Consider the following 17,764-nt stretch of genomic DNA (forward strand, 5'->3'; position numbering starts at 1 on the left):
CACACTGAACATACTTGGGTATTAGTTTCTTCATCTGTTGCATAATATTGTGAAGAGAAATAATTCTTTTTACAGCAGGGCTTGCCTACCACATAGCAAGCACACTGAGTATTGTGTTGTGCTTCAACTCTCCTAACCAGCTGGAGATTGTTAAAGAAACCATGAACTTTGAATGATCCTGGTAAGCTAAAGCAAGACCCTTAAAGGGCCTATCTGAAGACTTTTTTTCCTGACCAATGAAGTATGGGGCTTGTTTTAACCAATTATATATACAAAGCTGTGGATTTAGTCCAGCCTATTTAGAGTATTTGTTTGAATCTTTAATTAGTACAACACATTATGACAGCCCTTCCTAAAAATTAAAAAACACCTTTCCCCCCTCAGTCAATTGGTTATGTTCCTTTGCCTAGAAATAAAGTCAGCTGGATTTGTTTTGCTTTTAAACTCTTTATTATTTGACCATATCTTTTCTTTGACTGGGCTTCCCTGGTGGCTCAGACGGTAAAGAATTTGCCTGCAATGCTGGAGACCTGGGTTTGATCCCTGGGTTGGGAAGATCCTCTGGAGAAGGGAATGGCTACCCACTCCAGTATTCTGGCCTGGGGAATTCCATGGACAGAGGACTCTGGCAGGCAACAGGCCATGGGGTTACAAAGAGTCAGATACGACTGAGCAACTGACACTTTCAACACTAGCAACACTATCTTTGAATAGCACTTTACAGTTTGCTAAGTCTCTTCCCACCTGAAAGGAATGGGGATGTTATCAAACAAGATGGGCTTTTTGAAACAGAGATTCTGGCTCTGTTACTGACTAGCTATATTTCCTTGGATAAGTTACTGTAACAGTTAGGGTCCCAGCTGGAAACAGATGGCATTCTCAAATTGGGCAATTGGAAAGGTTTAATAAAAGGGACTATTTATAAAGATCTGAGAACGCACTGGGAAACCACAGGGAGCACAGGGAGGGGTTGGTTACTGGAACCCAGTACCAGAGAGCTGTGTAGAGAGGCCACTTGGGAGGACTTGTGACCTTTGGTTGAAAGGACCAATCGGCCCACTGTGCTTACAGTTAGAGAGGTCAGGGGAAGGCACACCCCAAGCTTACTATCCTCCCTCCTACACATCTGGAAGGGCAAACTAAAGATAACAAACAATTATTTAACCTTTCTGAGTCTTATTTTTCTTATTTGTGAAAAAGAGAATAACATTATTTCTCTCTCAGAGTTTTTGTGAAAATTAAAATGAGAACTTATAGCAAACAAGCTAGGCCCTCTTCCTTTGCTTGATTTTCAAAGCCTCCCTGTGAAGTAGACAGATTTTATTACAGCCACTTTGCAGTAGTGGAAAATGAGATGCAGAGAAGTTGACTTTCCCAAGGTCTCATAGCTAGAAAAGCAGCTGAACTGGGACTGCAAACAAGATTTTTGATGTATACTCTGGGTTTCTTTCCCTCACTACTCTGTAGCCCTTGATCCCCTTCTGCAGAAGGCTGTCACAGATGGTTTCTTCTTTCCAGAGATGCTATACCCAGAGCTATACTGACTCTGCTATTTAGAGAAAAATTGATTGACCCAGGAATCAGTGCCTAAGCTTGCACTGATTGGTGAGATATGAAGGTCAAGTGCTTATTTGAGGTGGTCTGATATAAGACTGACCAATATAGATCCCCACATTGGATGCTTGGCAATTCTACTTGGATATCCATTAGGCATCCATTATATAGTGCATTGAAATCAGAATTCTTGATTGCTTCTACCTCAAAACTGTTCTAACCTTAAAGCTTCCTCTTTCAGTCAAAGCATCACTAGTTATTCAGTGCTACAAACATAAGACCCAGGAATTATCCTCAGTTCTTTTCATTTCTTCCTGCCTTCCCTCCCTCATCAGCAAGTCTAGCTGGCTTTACTCCCAAAATACAGGCCAATTCAACCACTTCTCTCTACTTCCTCTGTTAGTGCAAGCCACCATCACTTCTTGCCTTGGCTTAGCCTCTTGTCAAGTCTCCTTCCTCCAACTCTTGCCTCTTTCCATCCCATTTTCTGTTTTGCAGAGTGATCAGTACAAAATGTGGAGTGGATCACGCTCCTCCTTGGCTTATATCCTCACACAGGTCTCCCCTTCACATTTCCATGTCATGACTCCTTACCACGACTTATTAGGGCCCCATGTGTTCTGATTCTAGTCTCCCTCTCCATCACTATGCTCCCACCACACTTTCTTCTTCAACAATACCTTTCCCTCTCAGGCCCAAAGAACTTGCTTATTCTCTCTTCCCAGAATGTTTTTTATCAGCCTTTGCATGGGTGGCATTTTTGCACTGCACAGGTATTAGCACAAACATGACCTTCTTAGAGACAGTTTCCCATCTGATCTAAATATTACTCCATTGTAGTCTTTTATTAGCACTGAAAAGGTGCAGAATAAAATTAGTCTAGTTGACTTGTTTACTACATTTATTATATGTTGGCCTGTCAGGATGTAAGCGTCATGAAAGCAGGGTCCTTATCTGGTTTGTCTGTTTATCCCTGCCTCCCTAGCCTCTAGGACAGGGCCTCTCAATAAATCTTTTTCTTTTTTGCAGGAAAAGACAGTGAATGGTGATAAGCCAAATATAATCAGTTACTCTCTTTGAGCAGTATTTGCTATGAGAAACATGTTGAGACATTATCAGGGAGTAAAGGATGATTTCTGTTAGGAGATGACAAGATAACTGGATTACTAGAGCTGTGTTGATCCCTGAAAAATGATTATCCATTGTCCAGTTTTCCATGAGGTCATCAATATATACTAATCTTTGAGTGTGGGGAACTAGAATGGCTGCCTACAGTTTCCAGGCCTTCCCCAGTATCCTTAAAATAAAACCCATCAACTAAGGCAGTTCTCCAAAGGCAGAGGAGATAAATATGTACCCTTAGGAGATCTGAACTATGGCTGACTTCTGTAGATTTTGAAATTTCTTTAGTCTTCTATTTCATCTTAACATTTATATGAATATGGGGTTCAGAATATAACATCTCTATCTGTATTTTTGTTAACATGTGAATGCTTTAAGTTATTCTACCATTTGTAAAATCTGTGGTGCAGGAAAGCCGTGTTATCCTGGATCTTTACATTCTCTGAGGCTATCATACCTCAGGGATACATTTTTGTAGTTTGAGAAGTCCCTGGCATTCTTATTCCTTTGCAATCTAAGTACTCCTTTAGCATAATTAATTCATTCTTCAATAAATATTTATTGAACACCCACTATACATAAGACTAACAGGATTAAGGATACATCTATGAACAAAATATGCATGAATCCTACCTTCAAGGGAGTTATAGTTTAGGAGGAGACAATGAGAAATAAAGAGGAAATACAATAAGGAAGGAAGCTCAAGGTGACAAGGGAAATGTAAAAAAAAAAAAAAAAAGGCACCTAACCCCAAAACAGGTGATGACGACTGATTTTCCAGAATGAAATAATCTGGAAAACAAGCAGAAGTTAGCAAGATGAAGAAAAGGGGGAGAGTATTCTGGGCTTGGCTTAGACTAAGCCCTGGAGACCAGAGAGAGCACAGAATTATAGGAGCCAATTCAGTCAGTGTGTTAGTTTAGTGTGGCTGGATTAAGGAGTGCAAAGGAGAAAGAAGAGAGGGAAGACTAGACAGGTAATCAAAGCAGGATATGAAAGGCCTATGCTAAGGACTTTCAGTGTTACCCAAAGAGAATAGAAAGTCACTGAAAAGAGTCTTCTTAAGAATTGACTTATATGTGTTTTTAAAAAAGATCACTCAAGGACCATAACTCTATGTCTAGAAAAGGACAAGGACTCGATTTACCTTAGGGTAAGAGGTGTAATTAGCAAATTCCGAGTCCCAAACTAATTGAACTGAGTTACTATCTTAACCTTTATCTTAACCTTCTCCTTTTAAAAGTATCTCCCCACTCTGCCCCTGCCCAAATAACTACTAATCATCTCTGGAACTAATTTACCTTCTCTGGCCTCTACCACTGTCTCTGTAGTCCCAATTTCATTTCTGGGATTATACCATTACGTCAAGAACCAAATACTTTTCTAACATGCTGCAACACACAGAACACATATGACTTTTTAAAGGTTAACATACTTCTATTTGGCATTCTCCATCTGAGATACTAGTGGAGGCCACTACCAAGTTCTCCCCTGTGGAAGCTGGAAGTCAGGAAAGGATTTGAGGAAGTTTGGGCAGATTGGAAAAGGAAATGGCAACCCACTCGAGTACTTAATCACTTTGGGTGATTAAGGATTATAATGGGAAAAGAATACAATGAGAGTACCAAGGTGTTTCAACTCGGTCATTCACTAAAAAAAAAAAAATGCTTTGCTTGAGTTTTTCCATCAGTCAGGTCAGGTGGAGAGGAAGATGCTGTGCAGCAGGAGTAGAACGTCTTAGACAAGGAATAGATATGCCCAACGCTAACCAACAAGTATTTGATGGGAACATGACCTAAAGCTGCTAGATAGTTCGATTCAAATGTTCCGTTTTTGATAAGAAGCCAGTGTGATGCCCATGGGCTTGCCTGGTGGCTCAGACGCTAAAGAATCTGCCTGCAATGTGGGAAACCTAGGTTCGATCCCTGGGTTGGGAAGATTCCGCTGGAGGAGGGCATGGCATCCCACCCCAGTATTCCTGCCTGAAGAATCCCATGGACAGAGGAGCCTGGCGGGCTACAGTCCATGGGGTCGCAAAGAGTCGGACACGACTGAGCGACTAAGCACACACACGATGACCATATGGAATTTCAAGCACATAGGCTGTTGTTCCCTCTGTGGTCATCTTCTTGAAACTCTCTGTCTCTTGCTCTTTCAGAATTTTGGGGCTAAATAAGTATCTGTCAGCTTAAAGTAGGCAGACTTACCAGCTGGAAGAATGACGACACCCAGCTTCCCGACTCCTTCAGGGTTTTTCTGGTCTCTGGGTGGTTGTCATTACTGAGCAAGTGGATTGCGCAAGACGGGTCTGAGCGGGCTCCCAACAGATGCTTACCACCAAGGTCTTCACACACTGCAAACAGCAGGGTGACAGGACACCCGAGCCTTTCCTCTTCCTGTCTCCATGTGACTGCGTGGAACAGGCGACAAGACATTTAAAACCAGGACAACTCCAGAAGGAAGGGCCGTTAGCTATGCCACTCTTTTCCTTCAATGCGTTTCCTTAAAGAATTTAGAAACTGCAGTGAGCCGTGGTTTCCAGTCTCACGGGCGGTCCCTTCTCCAAGTTCTTCTCCTTTTCCCATCTTGGCCGATAAATACAATTTATTTCTTTTCATAATATTTTTGGCCTTTCCCTTACCTCAGCTTTCAAGAAAAGTCATTTAAGCCATTCCTTTACAAGCCCCACTGGTGCTCACCCTCCAGTGCCAGTTTCCGCCAGTCAGTCATTCAGGAGGGTTCAGCGGCGGAGACCCCCAGAGTGAATAGCCGACCCTCGTGCGTCTCACTGCTTCACGCAGCGCTCACGACTTGAGACCCAGAGAGCTGACCACCCAGGCGGGCCGCGGCCCCTTTAAGTGCAGGCCACGCCCCTTCCCTCCTCTCGGCTAGGCGGGCGGTCGGTGGCGGCCGCTTCGGTGCTGACAAGATGGCGGCTGGCGGGTCTGTTGCTGCGGCGCCCGAGTGCCGGCTTCTGCCCTACGCGCTACACAAGTGGAGCTCCTTCTCCTCCACCTACCTTCCGGAGTAAGTGCCGAGTCCTGGGCTCGTGCTGCCCTACTCTTCGGCGTAAGCACGGCTCGGGCAGAGGGGCCGTGGAGGGCAACCGTGCCGAGAGGCCCAGGCGGGGCCTGGTGAGGGGGACGCGCGGCCTCCGGAGTCCCAGTGCAGCCGCCGAGAGCCCTTGCCCGCCCCCGCCTCGGGGAGGGGTTAGGATTCGGAAAGCAAGGTCGGGGTGAACGGGGCGAGGTGTGTGGCGGCGCCGGGACGCGTAGAACAGCGGGAGCCAGGTGATGCTGCGACCGTGTTTGGGAGTTGAGAAGGGCTTGGGGGCGGGCGGCTCAGGGACGTGAGGCAGGAGTCGGGGCTCTCAGGCTCCGGACCGCGGACAAACTGGTGAAGATGTCTAAGGGCGTCCGAGGGCGCCGGAGACCCGGGGGAAGGTTCAGTCGGTTGCTGAGGGGACGAAGTGTAACGCGGAGAAAAGTGATTCTTCCTGGGGGAGGGGGGCGGTGGTCATTAAAAGCGATTAGCTCCAGAGGAGTGGTAAAAGTCACAGGCGGCCGAAAAGTTGTGAAGTCTTTGGAAGTGGGCATACGTTGTAGGATTTGCAGAGGGTACCTTTTCGGGCTGGTAGTTCTGAAAAAGAGAGTGGGCAGGAGAGACATTACAGAAGAGTTCCATTATATGATGGCTCAGAGCTTAGATTTATGTAGACACAGACCAATTTCCCAGCCCAGAAGCTCAAATAGAGACAAAAAAGTCTGACTTTAATGAATCTGACTTCCAACACTCGCTCGGTCTGAATCTCCAACTTAGGTGTTAAAAAGAATTGCAGAAAAACCGTGTGTTTTTCTGTAGCAGATTGCTTCTGAAATGCTGACAGTACTTTGGTTCAGTATTTACTTAGCTTTAGCTCATCTTGGAGAGAAGGAACAAATCGAACTCCAGTTTTATCAATACATACTGATAGAGAAACGAGCTTAGTGAAGTTTTAAGATCTGTGCAGACCCTGAAGAAAAGTGCTGGTTGTCCCCCTGGTCCATCATTTTACAAGTCCAGAAATGACTTTATGAGTGAAACAAGTTACAAATCATATGTTTTTATGTTACTGAACAAATAAAGTGACTAGATATGTGAAGCATAACTTAAAAAGTTTGCCACCTGTATTTCAAAAGTTCTTCACGCTTTCTCAAATGTGATTTCTCTAGTCAAATAAGTCAAAAATCTAAAAATGGATCTATAACTGCAAGAATCTAACTCTCTCGATTGCCAGCCCGTTGTCGTGTTCTCCAGGTCAAGGGTTGGCAGTCAGGCCTTTAGTAGGATGTGGTTCAGTGAAGGAGGCCAGGTGACCTGTGGCCTGATGTGGCCTGTGTCCTGTTGATGGTTGCTGTGTGACTGTGTCCCTGATTGATAATGACATCCAACTTTTAATGTGAGCGTGAACCAGGTAAACATTCCAGCCCTCAGCTGGAGTTGAAATGTGCCCCTCGGTACTTGACTTCTGTTTTTCAGGGCTTACCAAATTGTTGAGTCTGAAGGTAATCGTCATTTTTCTGTACCCAAGTTAGAATCACATAGAGTTGGGAACTGGTTTGGCATTGTTTGATCTAATAACTCCGGGAACATTTTCCTGGTCTCAAGTTAGACTGCTTCTAGGATTTCACTCCTTAAATTTCTGTTCATAGGGTGAGACTTGGGTATCATAAGTCTTATCTGAGTTAGGAATAAAAAGGGAAGCGTATGTTTCAAGCAGGCAATGATTTAGTGGGATGGCAGCTTTACATTGACTTTGTCTCATTATCCTGGCCCCAGATGTGAAGTGGACAGCATACTAAGTTTGGAGTTAAGAGACAGCCATTTGTAATAGGAGAAATCTATTGCAATTTTCTCAGATATATTCGTAAACTAGTATTTGGTACATATTTAATCGTCAAACAATTTCATTTATTGTGTTTTTAGTCTTTATGATATTCTGCTGACTTATGCAGTATAGTTTTTATTTTAAAGCACTAAACTATTATAAGAGGGGAGTAATCTGAACTTTTTCTTCAAAGGAGTTGAGTATTATGGATCTTGGGTTTGAGAGTTTCATGTCTGCTGGATTGGTGTATGCCATACCTGAATTTCTAATTGCAAATAAGGATGACTCTGGACTTCTATTAGCAACTGAGGCTAAGTTGTAGCTTTGTATGATAGGAAGCTTAAGAAAGGGATTGACTTTACTTACTTTGTCCCTAAAGTCTTAACAGCAATTGCTGTACCTTTACTGGCAGTGACAGACATGTTAAAGTCTAATTTTAAGTAAAGCCTTTTGTTGAAATTGCCTGAAAAAAAGTGAAAATGTTCACTCAGTCCTGCCTGAGTCTTTTCAACTCCATGGACTATAGCCCGCTGGGCTCCTCTGTCCATGGACTTCTCCAGGCAAGAATACTGGAGTTGGTAGCCATTCCCTTCTGCAGGGGATCGTTCCGACCCAGGGGTCCAACCCAGATCTCTTGCATTGCAAGTAGATTCTTTACCATCTGAGCCAACAGGGAATAATCCCCTGGAAAAGGGCATGGCTACCCGCTGTAGTATTCTTGCCAGGAGAGTTCCATGGACAGAGGAGCCTGGTGGATTACAGTCCATGGGGTTGCAAAGAGTTGGACATGATTGAGCGACTAGCAATGAAATTGTCTACAGAGTAGCCAATATTTATTGATTATAAGTCACTGATCAAAGCATCTTGAGGGGGCAATAATGTAGTAACAACAATAAGGTAGTAACAATAATGGGCCTTCCATTTGCTAGGCTGTCTTATGAACAAATAAGTGTATTAACTCATTTAATCCTCACAGCAGTTATGTGAGAAATCTTCATTTTCAACTGAAGCAACAGATATGGAGACGTTAAAATTTGCCTCAGGTCAAGTTTTAACTCCTGTACAGAATCAGGATTTGAACTCGGGCAGTCAGGCTTGGTCTTAACTTTGGAGCTGTTCTGCTTCTGCACCAAGGTGGAGAAGATTTGAAAGAGTTCTTATATTAAAGGCACTTACATTTTAGTTGTTCTGAAAGATAATGTGAAGTCATAAAAAAAAGGAAAATTCAGATCTTAGATTTTTTTTTCTAAAGACTTAAACTGTTTCTTTCAAAGGGAGTAAAGAACATTTTTCTTCTAGCCCTTTTAGTTTTATTTGGACTTGAAAAATGTTAAAGCAGATTGCATTATAGATAACACAATTTTATTTTGAAACTAATGAAGTAGCCTTTGATTTTTCAGTGTGCTTAAAAAGTTTGCTTGTGTTTTACCTTTTTCTGAAGTTTACAGCTACTCTGGGAATTAAGAGAAATGCATCTGTTTAAATGATGGTTAATTCTTAGAATTAGATGCACTCTTATATGTAAAAATACTTTATAAACTGCTGATCTCTATACTCAGATGTGTATTGTTCTTGTTATAGTATACTACAATTTATGGAGCACCTACTGTGTGCAAGATGATTTTTGTATATAATTTTACCAGATCCTTAACTGCAAACCTGGTGGATAGGTATTGTATCTATTTTGCCTACGAAGAAACCGAGGTCCATATAGATCAAGTAACTTGCCCAAGGTCGGAGTTTTCAGGAGGCTTGGCAAGTTCTCAGATTTAAAAACTCTTGCATGTGCCTCTAGTAACCACCCCCCTGAGTACCTCCTAATGGTCAGACACTGTTTAGGACTTAGCATGTTTCCTTGATTTCGTCTTCAGAAAAACTCTATGATAAATATTATCATTCTCTTTTACAGCTAGGGAAACTGGGGTTCAGAGAGGTAATATAAATTGTCCACTTCTAAGAGTTGAAAGGGTAGGAGATATGACTCTGATCTTGGACTTCCTGACTTCTGTTATCAAAGCTGCTTCAGTGTTATACATGGCTGTAGTATGTTCCTAATTGGGAATACAGATTAAAAAGTGCTATAAGGTTAGAATGGAGAGAAGGAAAGATATTTAGATATACTATGTTATCTTGACATTTAAGTTATAATGTATTAATATAAAAATTGGGAGGACCTTTGAAAGTATATGTACATATTAAGTAATTTTATTGATATGGGATGATCTTTCTCTTGTTTACATATAGTGAAAGACTTCATTAGTTTAGGTAGTAAAATTGGATACATTTTGAAATGTTAACCTTTTTTTGTCTGTTAGTCTTTTGTATTAAAATCAAACATTATTTAAAACTGTATGTAGGATAAGAGATGAACCTATCTTAGGGCTTCCCGGGTGGTTCTGTGGTAATGAGTCGGACACGGGTTTGATTTCTAATCCAGGAAAACCCCACGTACTGGGGAGCAACTAAGCCTGTGTGCCACAAGTAGTGAGTTGTGCTCTAGATCCTGGGAGCCACAACTGTCGAGGCCTCATGCTGCCGCTACCGAACCCGTGTGCCGCCACTGCTGAAGCCCGCACACGCTAGAGCCTGTGGTCCACAGCAAGAGAAGCCACCGCAGTAAGAAGCCACACCGAGAGCCTTGTCCCTGCTCACCTCAACTAGGGAAAAGCTCACGCAGCAACAGAGACTCAGCGCAGCCAAGAATAAGTAAATAAAGTAATAAGTAATAAAAAACACTGATTTGCATTTTTTTTTGATTTGCATTTTAAAAGAGAGATGAACCTATTTCAACTATTTAAAAATTTTACATTTAAAAATGAATATATTTTTCTAATTGCCAAAAAACACCCACCCTGAGTTATGGGAGGAATATTTGCAAAATAGACTCATAGAAACAAAATTTAAATTATTCTCAATCCCACCACCCAGAGATAGCTAATCACCCTGCGATATATACATATCATTTCAGATAGTCCGTTATGTCTGTATGTATTTTCCAGTTTGATATTGTCCCTCTGTTGCTGTTCTGTATTCTTTTTCCTTCTTAATATGTGATAAATATTTCCTCATGTTATTAAATATTCTTCTATATTATCATTTGTTATGGATATATTATAATGCCTATAATGATTTTATGGCATTTTATTTCATTGACCCCCTATTTTGGAATATTTAGGCTCCCTGAGTTTGTTTTGTTTTTATTGTTCTTTGGCCATTAGGAGTAATAAGGCATTTTGCCTTACAGAAACAAATCTTGAATTCATTTATGAAGAGTTCTGAGATGTTGAATTGTTGGATTAAAGATATCAGATTATTTTTCTGCTGTTTGAGTAGGAAACTCTGTTTCTATGTACCCTGGGTTTACTTTGGTATTATCCTTAGTAATCTGGGGTTAAGAATGTGGTTTTGGTCAGATAGGTCCTTAGAGATGTCTAGAGAGTGGTTACATAATTCAAAGGTGACATTGCTCCTTGTCATTTCTTTTCTCTTCTCTCTCATCTTCCTTTATTTTAGCTTTTAAATGGATTTTTAGTTTATTAATCATATACATTTGAAAAATAGAACACATTTGTGAGATTTATTATTTGTTTGGAATATAGACAGTGATTACTGTGCATATAAATTTGAGAATTTGTTACAATCCTATAGGCTTCTGAAACCCAGGAGTTGTGAATCCCTAGTTTGGAGTTATTGGGAGTCCCCTGGAGACTGGGGACTGTCATTCTCTTTCTTTCTTTCCTTCCCTTTTTTCCCTTTCCCTAAACTAAAATTGGTACTGGCCTGACTTGGGAACCTTACTATTCACTGAATGTTCTAAGACTGATATTTTCAGTCTGGTGATCTTAGAACTTTAGGAAAATAAAGATACCAGGATATAGGAAAAGTTTGAGATGCATCATGGACTGGAGATTGAATCTGTGGAGCTGACTCCTAGGATTGGATCTTTGTGATTTTTATTAAGATGTTCTCTGAGCATTGTCAGTTTCCTTCTATGTAGAAATACTTTTTATCTTGATAAAATACTAGGAGGTTTAGTATTGTTTACCTTTTCTTTCTTTTTTTGGCAGATAGGCAAATAGCTCTGTTATTTGCATTAACTTTTTTTTAAGGCTGATCCAGGGATGTTCTATATGTTGATAAGATACATTTCAGCTGTTGCTGGTGATCTAACTTTGCTGTATTTCAGTTATTCAGAAGTCATCTTTGGAATTATGAGAGATTTTCCAGTAGATTAAAAAAATAATTTTATTTATTTGTTTTTGGCTGCGCTGGGTTTTTGTTGCTATTTGGGCTTTGCTTTAGTTGCGGCAAGTGGGATCTACTCTGTAGCTGTGGTGCACGGGCTTCTCACTTCAGTGGCTTCTCTCGTGGAGCACCAGCTGCGGGGCAGGCAGGCTCCAATAGCTCTGGCTCCTCCGCTCTACAGCACACGCTCAGTAGTGGTGGCTCATGGGCTCAGCTGCTCCATGGCGTGTGGGATCTTCCCGGACCAGGGATTGAATCCGTGTCCCCCGCATTGGCAGGCGGATTCTTCACCACTGAGCACCAGAGAATTCCCTCCAATAGATTTTAATTTTAGAAATGTAGCTATTAGCACCTAAGAATGGTTTTGTTTGTATTCATTCTGTTTGGGGTTTCTGATGCCTCTTGAATTTATAGTATGACTCCCATTAGTTCAGAACAAAATTTCCAGACTACTTTTTAAAGATATTCTTTCTACCCCCTTTTTTTCCTTCTTCCTTCTCTGACTTTGGTTAAATCCATACTATACCTTTTGTCTTGTTCCATATATCCTTTATACTTTTTTCTGTTTTTTTTAATCTTTTTTTTTCTTTCTCCTTGTTTCTCGTTCTGGATAGGCTTTACTTACCTGTGTTCCAGTTCACGAGTCCTCTGTTCTGGCGTGTCTTGTCAGCTTTTGATCCCATTTATGTTATTCTTGATTTCAGCTATTTTTTTTTAGTGCTAGACTTTTCGTTTGATTTTCCCTCTTTTAAAAAATAGATTCTAATTCTCTGGTGAAAATCTCCATATTGTGGTCTGTTTTCTTGACATCAGCCAAATTGCTTAAGAGTCTGTCTGAAAACTCCACTATCTGGATCACTTTTAGCTCTCTTTCTATTGTCTTTTTTCACACATTTTTATCTTGGTGGTTGGAGAAGGAAATGGTGACCCACTCCAGTATTTTTGCCTGGAGAATCCTGTGGACAGGGGAGCCTGGTGAGCTGCTGCCCATGGGGTTGCAGAGTCGGACACGACTTAAGTGACTTGGCATGGCATGGCATAGCATCTTGGTGGTTGTTATTATTATTACCATTATTTTGGGGAGTAACTTTTGATTGAATACCAGACACTATATTTAGAATTTTAGATGCAATTAGAAATTATAGTTAGTTGCCTATACTGTTCTAGCATTTCTCTAGAGAGGGTTTAGTCATCTTCTGGCTGGCAGATAAAATAGAGGCAGATCACTTCAACAGTTTGGAATTGAGCTCACTTGAGGCTGGGTTCAGATTTTGTAAACATCTAGCTTGTACAACTTTGGTAGCCCTCCAGGGAACAGCTGAGACATTGGGTGTTTCTCGGGCTTCTTCTGCTTTTGCATTCCCAACAGCATGAGACTCCTAAAAGTAGGAGCTCCTTGCTTTCGATTGTTTTCTGCTGGCTTTTTAGCTTTTTGCTTTTTTTGTTTTAGGAATCGACAAATGCTTTAAGAGGAAAATCAGTACACATTGTCAGGTTTGTTCTTTTGTACCTTCCTTTTCTATAGGATCTTAATCCCTCAAGTCTGGCAAATCCAGGTACCAAGTTTTGTCCCCTTACCTCCTTGAAAATGCCAAAACCTCTGCTGACTTTTCTGCCCTTTAGTAGCTGTCCTTTCTTGGCTTCTCAGCTCCTTATCTTTAAAAAATTTTTTTAAATTTATTGTTTATTTGGCTGTACTGGGTCTTAGTTGTGGCACATGGAATTTTTAGTTGTGGCCTGTGCGATTTAGTTCCTTGGCCAGGGATTGAACTCGGGTCCCCTGCATTCGGAGCTTGGAGTCTTAGCAACTGAACCACCCAGGAAGTCCCTCAGTCCCTGTTCTGTGCCATTAAAGAAATAGCTGGAATGCCCTGAGAGGGAAAGCTGCACAGAATCTGGGGCTCCTTTTAACAAGTTCTTTGTTATATCAAATCCTAACTACCTCAGAAAGTCTCTGATACCTTAAGAACTTTGTTTCTATTTTATACAGCTTTTCTGGTTATAAAAGGTAATGTTGGTCTGCTGTGGGCTATTCTGTCATAACCAAAAGCAGAAATCTTTTTGTGTTTGGTTCTTATGGAATAGACTTACATTTTTGTAGGCTTCTGAAATCTTCATGGTTATGTTAACATACTGTCCTAACACTTGGGCCCCAGATATTTTTGCTCAATGTTTTCCATCATTTTGCCTTTAGATACTGTAACTGTTTATTCCTAATATCTGGTGGGAAATAGGGACTATAAATAACATTATTTGTTAGCAGCTGTTTTAAATACTTATTGAATCTTTTGACACTTATTTGTTTATGAGGTCCAGAAATTGAGAGTTTAATCTTTGTCATTGTTGTTGTTGTTCAGTCGCTAAGTTGTGTCCGACTGATTGCATCCCCATGGACTACAGCACACTTTCTCCCAGAGTTTGCTCAAACCGATGTCCATTGAGTTGGTGATGCCATCCAACCATCTCATCCTCTGCCACACTCTTCTCCTCCCACCTTCCATCTTTGCCAGCATCAGGGTCTTTCCCAGTGAGTTGGCATTTTGCATCAGATGGCCAGAGTATTGGAGCTTCAGCTTCAGAATCAGTCCTTCCAATGAAGAAAATTCAGGGTTGGTTTCCTTTAGGACTGACTGGTTTGTCTCCTTGCTGTCCAAGGGACGCTCAGGAGTCTTCTTCAGCACGACGATTTGAATGCATCAATTCTTCGGCTCTTAGTCTTCTTTATGGTCCAGCTCTCACATCCATACATGACTACTGTAAAAACCATAGCTTTGACTATGGACCGTTGTTGGCAAAATAATGTCTCTGCTTTTTAATATGCTGCCTAGGTTTGTCATAGCTTTTCTTCCAAGGAGGAAACATCTTTTAATTTCATGGCTGCAGTCACTGTCTGTGGTGATTTTGGAGCACAAGAAAATAAAATCTGTCTCTGCTTCCACTTTTTCCCCTTCTGTTTGTCATGAAATCATTGGATTGGATGCTGTGATCTTCCTTTTTTGAATGTTTAGTTTTAAGCCAACCTTTTCATTCTACTGTTTCACCCTCATCAAGAGGCTTTTTACTTCCTCTTCACTCTCTGCCATCAGAGTTGTATCATCTGCATATCTGAGGTTATTGATATTTCTCCTGGCAGTCTTGATTCCAGCTTATGATTCATCCAGCCTGGCATTTCACATGATGTACTCTGAATATAAGTTAAGTAAGCAAGGTGACAATATACAGCCTTGACATACTCCTTTCCCAATTCGAAACCAGTCCATTGTTCCATGTCCAGTTCTAACTGTTGCTTCTTGACCTGCATACAGGTTTTTCAGGAGACAGGTAAGGTGGTCTACTCCCATCTCTTTAAGAATTTTCCACAGTTTGTTGTGATCCACACAATCAAAGACTTTAGCATAGTCAGTGAAGCAGAAGTAGATGTTTTACTAGAATTACTTAGCTCTCTGCATGATCCAGCCAATGTTGACAGCTTGATCTCTGGTTCCTCTGCCTTTTCTGAATCTAGCTTGTACATCTGGAGTTCTCAGTTTAGGTACTGTTGAAGCCTAGCTTGAAGGGTTTTGAGCATTATTACCTTGCTAGCATGTGAAATGAATGCAATTGTATGGTAGTTTGAACATTCTATGGCATTGCCTTTCTTTGGGATTGGAATGAAAACTGACCTTTTCCAGTCCTGTGGCCCCTGCTGACTTTTCTAAATTTGCTGATATATTGAATGCAGCACTTTAACAGCATCACCTTTTAGGATTTGAAATAGCTCAGCTGGAATTCCATCACCTCCACTAGTTTTTTCATAGTAACGTCTCCTAAGACCCACTTGACTTCACACTCCTGGATGTCTGGCTCTAGATGGGTGACCACAGCATTGTGGTTATCCAGTTCATAAAGACCTTTTTTTGTATAGTTCTGTGTATTCTTGCCACCTCTTCTTAATATCTTCTGCTTCTGTTAGGTCCATACCATTTCTGTCCTTTATTGTGCCCATCTTTGCATGAAATGTTCCCTTGGTATCTCTAATTTTCTTGAAGAGATCTCTAGTCTTTCCCATTCTGTTGTTTTCCTCTATTTCTTTGTACTGTTCACTTAAGGAGGCTGTCTTATCTCTTCTTGCTGTTCTCTGAAACTCTGTGTTCAGTTGGGTATATCTTTCTTTTTCTCCTTTGCCTTTTGCTTCTCTTCTTTTTTCAGTTATTTGTAAGGCCGCCTCAGACAACCATTTTACCTTCTTGCGTTTCTTTTTTTGGAGGTTTTTTTGGGGGGTTTTGGTCACCACCTCCTGTACAGTGTTATGAACCTTTGTCCATAGTTCTTCAGGCACTCTTGTCTACCAGCTTCAATCCCTTGAATCTATTCGTCACTTCCACTGTGTAATCATAAGAGATTTGATTTAGGTCATACCCAAATGGTCTTTCTTCAATGTAAGCCTGAATTTTGCAGTAATGAGCATGATCTGAGCCACCGTTAGCTCTAGGTCTTGTCTTTGCTGAATGTGTAAAACTTTTCCATTTTCGGTTGTGAAGAATGTGCTCAATGATTTTGGTATTGACCATCTGGTGATGTCCATGTGTAGAGTCGTCTCTTGTGTTGTTGGAAGAGGAAGTTTGTTATGATTTTATGTTCTCTTGGCAAAACTCTGATAGCCTTTGCCCTGCTTCATAGTATATAGTTATTTTCCTTCCTAAAATATGATTTTTATATTTATCTTTTTTTTTTTTTAGAACTTTCATGGCATTGTTGTGAAGGCATGGTTTAAAAGGAAGATCTTCCAATGTAAATTCTTTGAGTTGTAAATATTGTTAGTATTTATTACTTTAAAAATATCCTTACACTTCTTCAAGATGACTGATATTTATTTTAGTTATCACCTCAGTGGTAAAGAATCCACCTGCCAGGCACCCAAAGCCAGTGCTCTGTGACAACCTGGAGGGGTAGGGTGGTGAGGGAGATGGGAGGGGGATTCAGGATGGAGGGGACACGTGTATACCTGTGGCTGATTCATATTGATGTATGGCAAAATCAATGACAATATTGTAATTATCTATCAATAAAAGTAAGAAATAATTTAAGAAAAATAAAAAGAACTCACCTGCCAATGCAGGAGACACAGGTTCCTTCTCTGGGTCAGGAAGATCCCCTGGAGAAGGAAATGGCAACCCATTTCGGTATTCTTGCCTGGGAAATCCCCATGAACTGAGAAGCCTGGTGGGCTGCAGTCCATGGGGTGGCAAAAGAGTTGGACTCCACTGAGTGACTAAACAATAATAGCAACAATGTATTTGTTGTTAAGGTATGTTGTTTTGGATAAATAGAAATGTTAAATTATTTTAAGCATCCTTGAATATGTCTCCTTTCCCCTTCCTTTCATTGTCCCTTTTCTTCCCTTTTGATTTAAGTAGTGTGATCAAAAGAGTCCCGAAACCTAACTCTTACTTATTATTCAGCTATCAGCTGGAATGTCACTCTCACAGGAATATATAACTGATCCCATCCCACCAAAGAACTCTGCACCCTTCTCTGCCCCTGGAGTTAAATGCGTTCATACAGATATATACCCTTCTCATATATCACTTCATACAGTTTATAATTATGGATTTATTTGTATAATTATTTGATTTATAGCTGTCCCCCAGTTAGACCACAAGCTCCATAAGGACTGTGAAATTTCGCCCCCCGCCATCATTGTAGTCCAGCATGAGTGACTGCGTGAAAGTCACTGAGTCGTGTCTGACTCTTTGGGACCCCATGGACTATACAGTCCATGGAATTCTCCAGGCCAGAATACTGAAGTGGGTAGCCTTTCCCTTCTCCAGGGGATCTTCCCAAGCCAGGAATCGAACCCAGGTCTCCCACACTGCAGGCAGATTCTTTACCAGCTGAGCCAGTAGTCCAGCATAGTGTTTATTAAATGCATGGATGAGTTAATTAACTAAGCACCTTGACTACTTTTCTTCTTTTAATAGAGTTTTATTCTGGGGC

At 41.0% G+C, this 17,764-nt stretch overlaps 1 protein-coding gene across 4 annotated transcripts in view; it reads left to right on the forward strand.

The window, feature by feature from the left end:
• MKLN1 (muskelin 1) overlaps positions 1–17,764 on the forward strand; it is a 383,297-nt gene that overhangs the window by 160,785 nt on the left and 204,748 nt on the right. The window contains exon 1 of one of the 4 annotated variants that reach the window (XM_043872030.1): positions 5,558–5,703. The exons of 2 other annotated variants lie outside the window; for them this stretch is intronic. In XM_043872030.1, coding sequence (XP_043727965.1) covers positions 5,606–5,703 — 98 coding nt within the window. In that variant the 5' untranslated portion in view covers positions 5,558–5,605. Of the gene's footprint in view, positions 1–5,557; positions 5,704–17,764 lie in introns of those variants that run through there. One more of the 4 variants, XM_043872034.1, reaches the window with a different exon arrangement.

This window comes from Cervus elaphus, chromosome 18 (genome assembly GCF_910594005.1).
Source record: "Cervus elaphus chromosome 18, mCerEla1.1, whole genome shotgun sequence".
Taxonomy (NCBI): domain Eukaryota; kingdom Metazoa; phylum Chordata; class Mammalia; order Artiodactyla; family Cervidae; genus Cervus; species Cervus elaphus.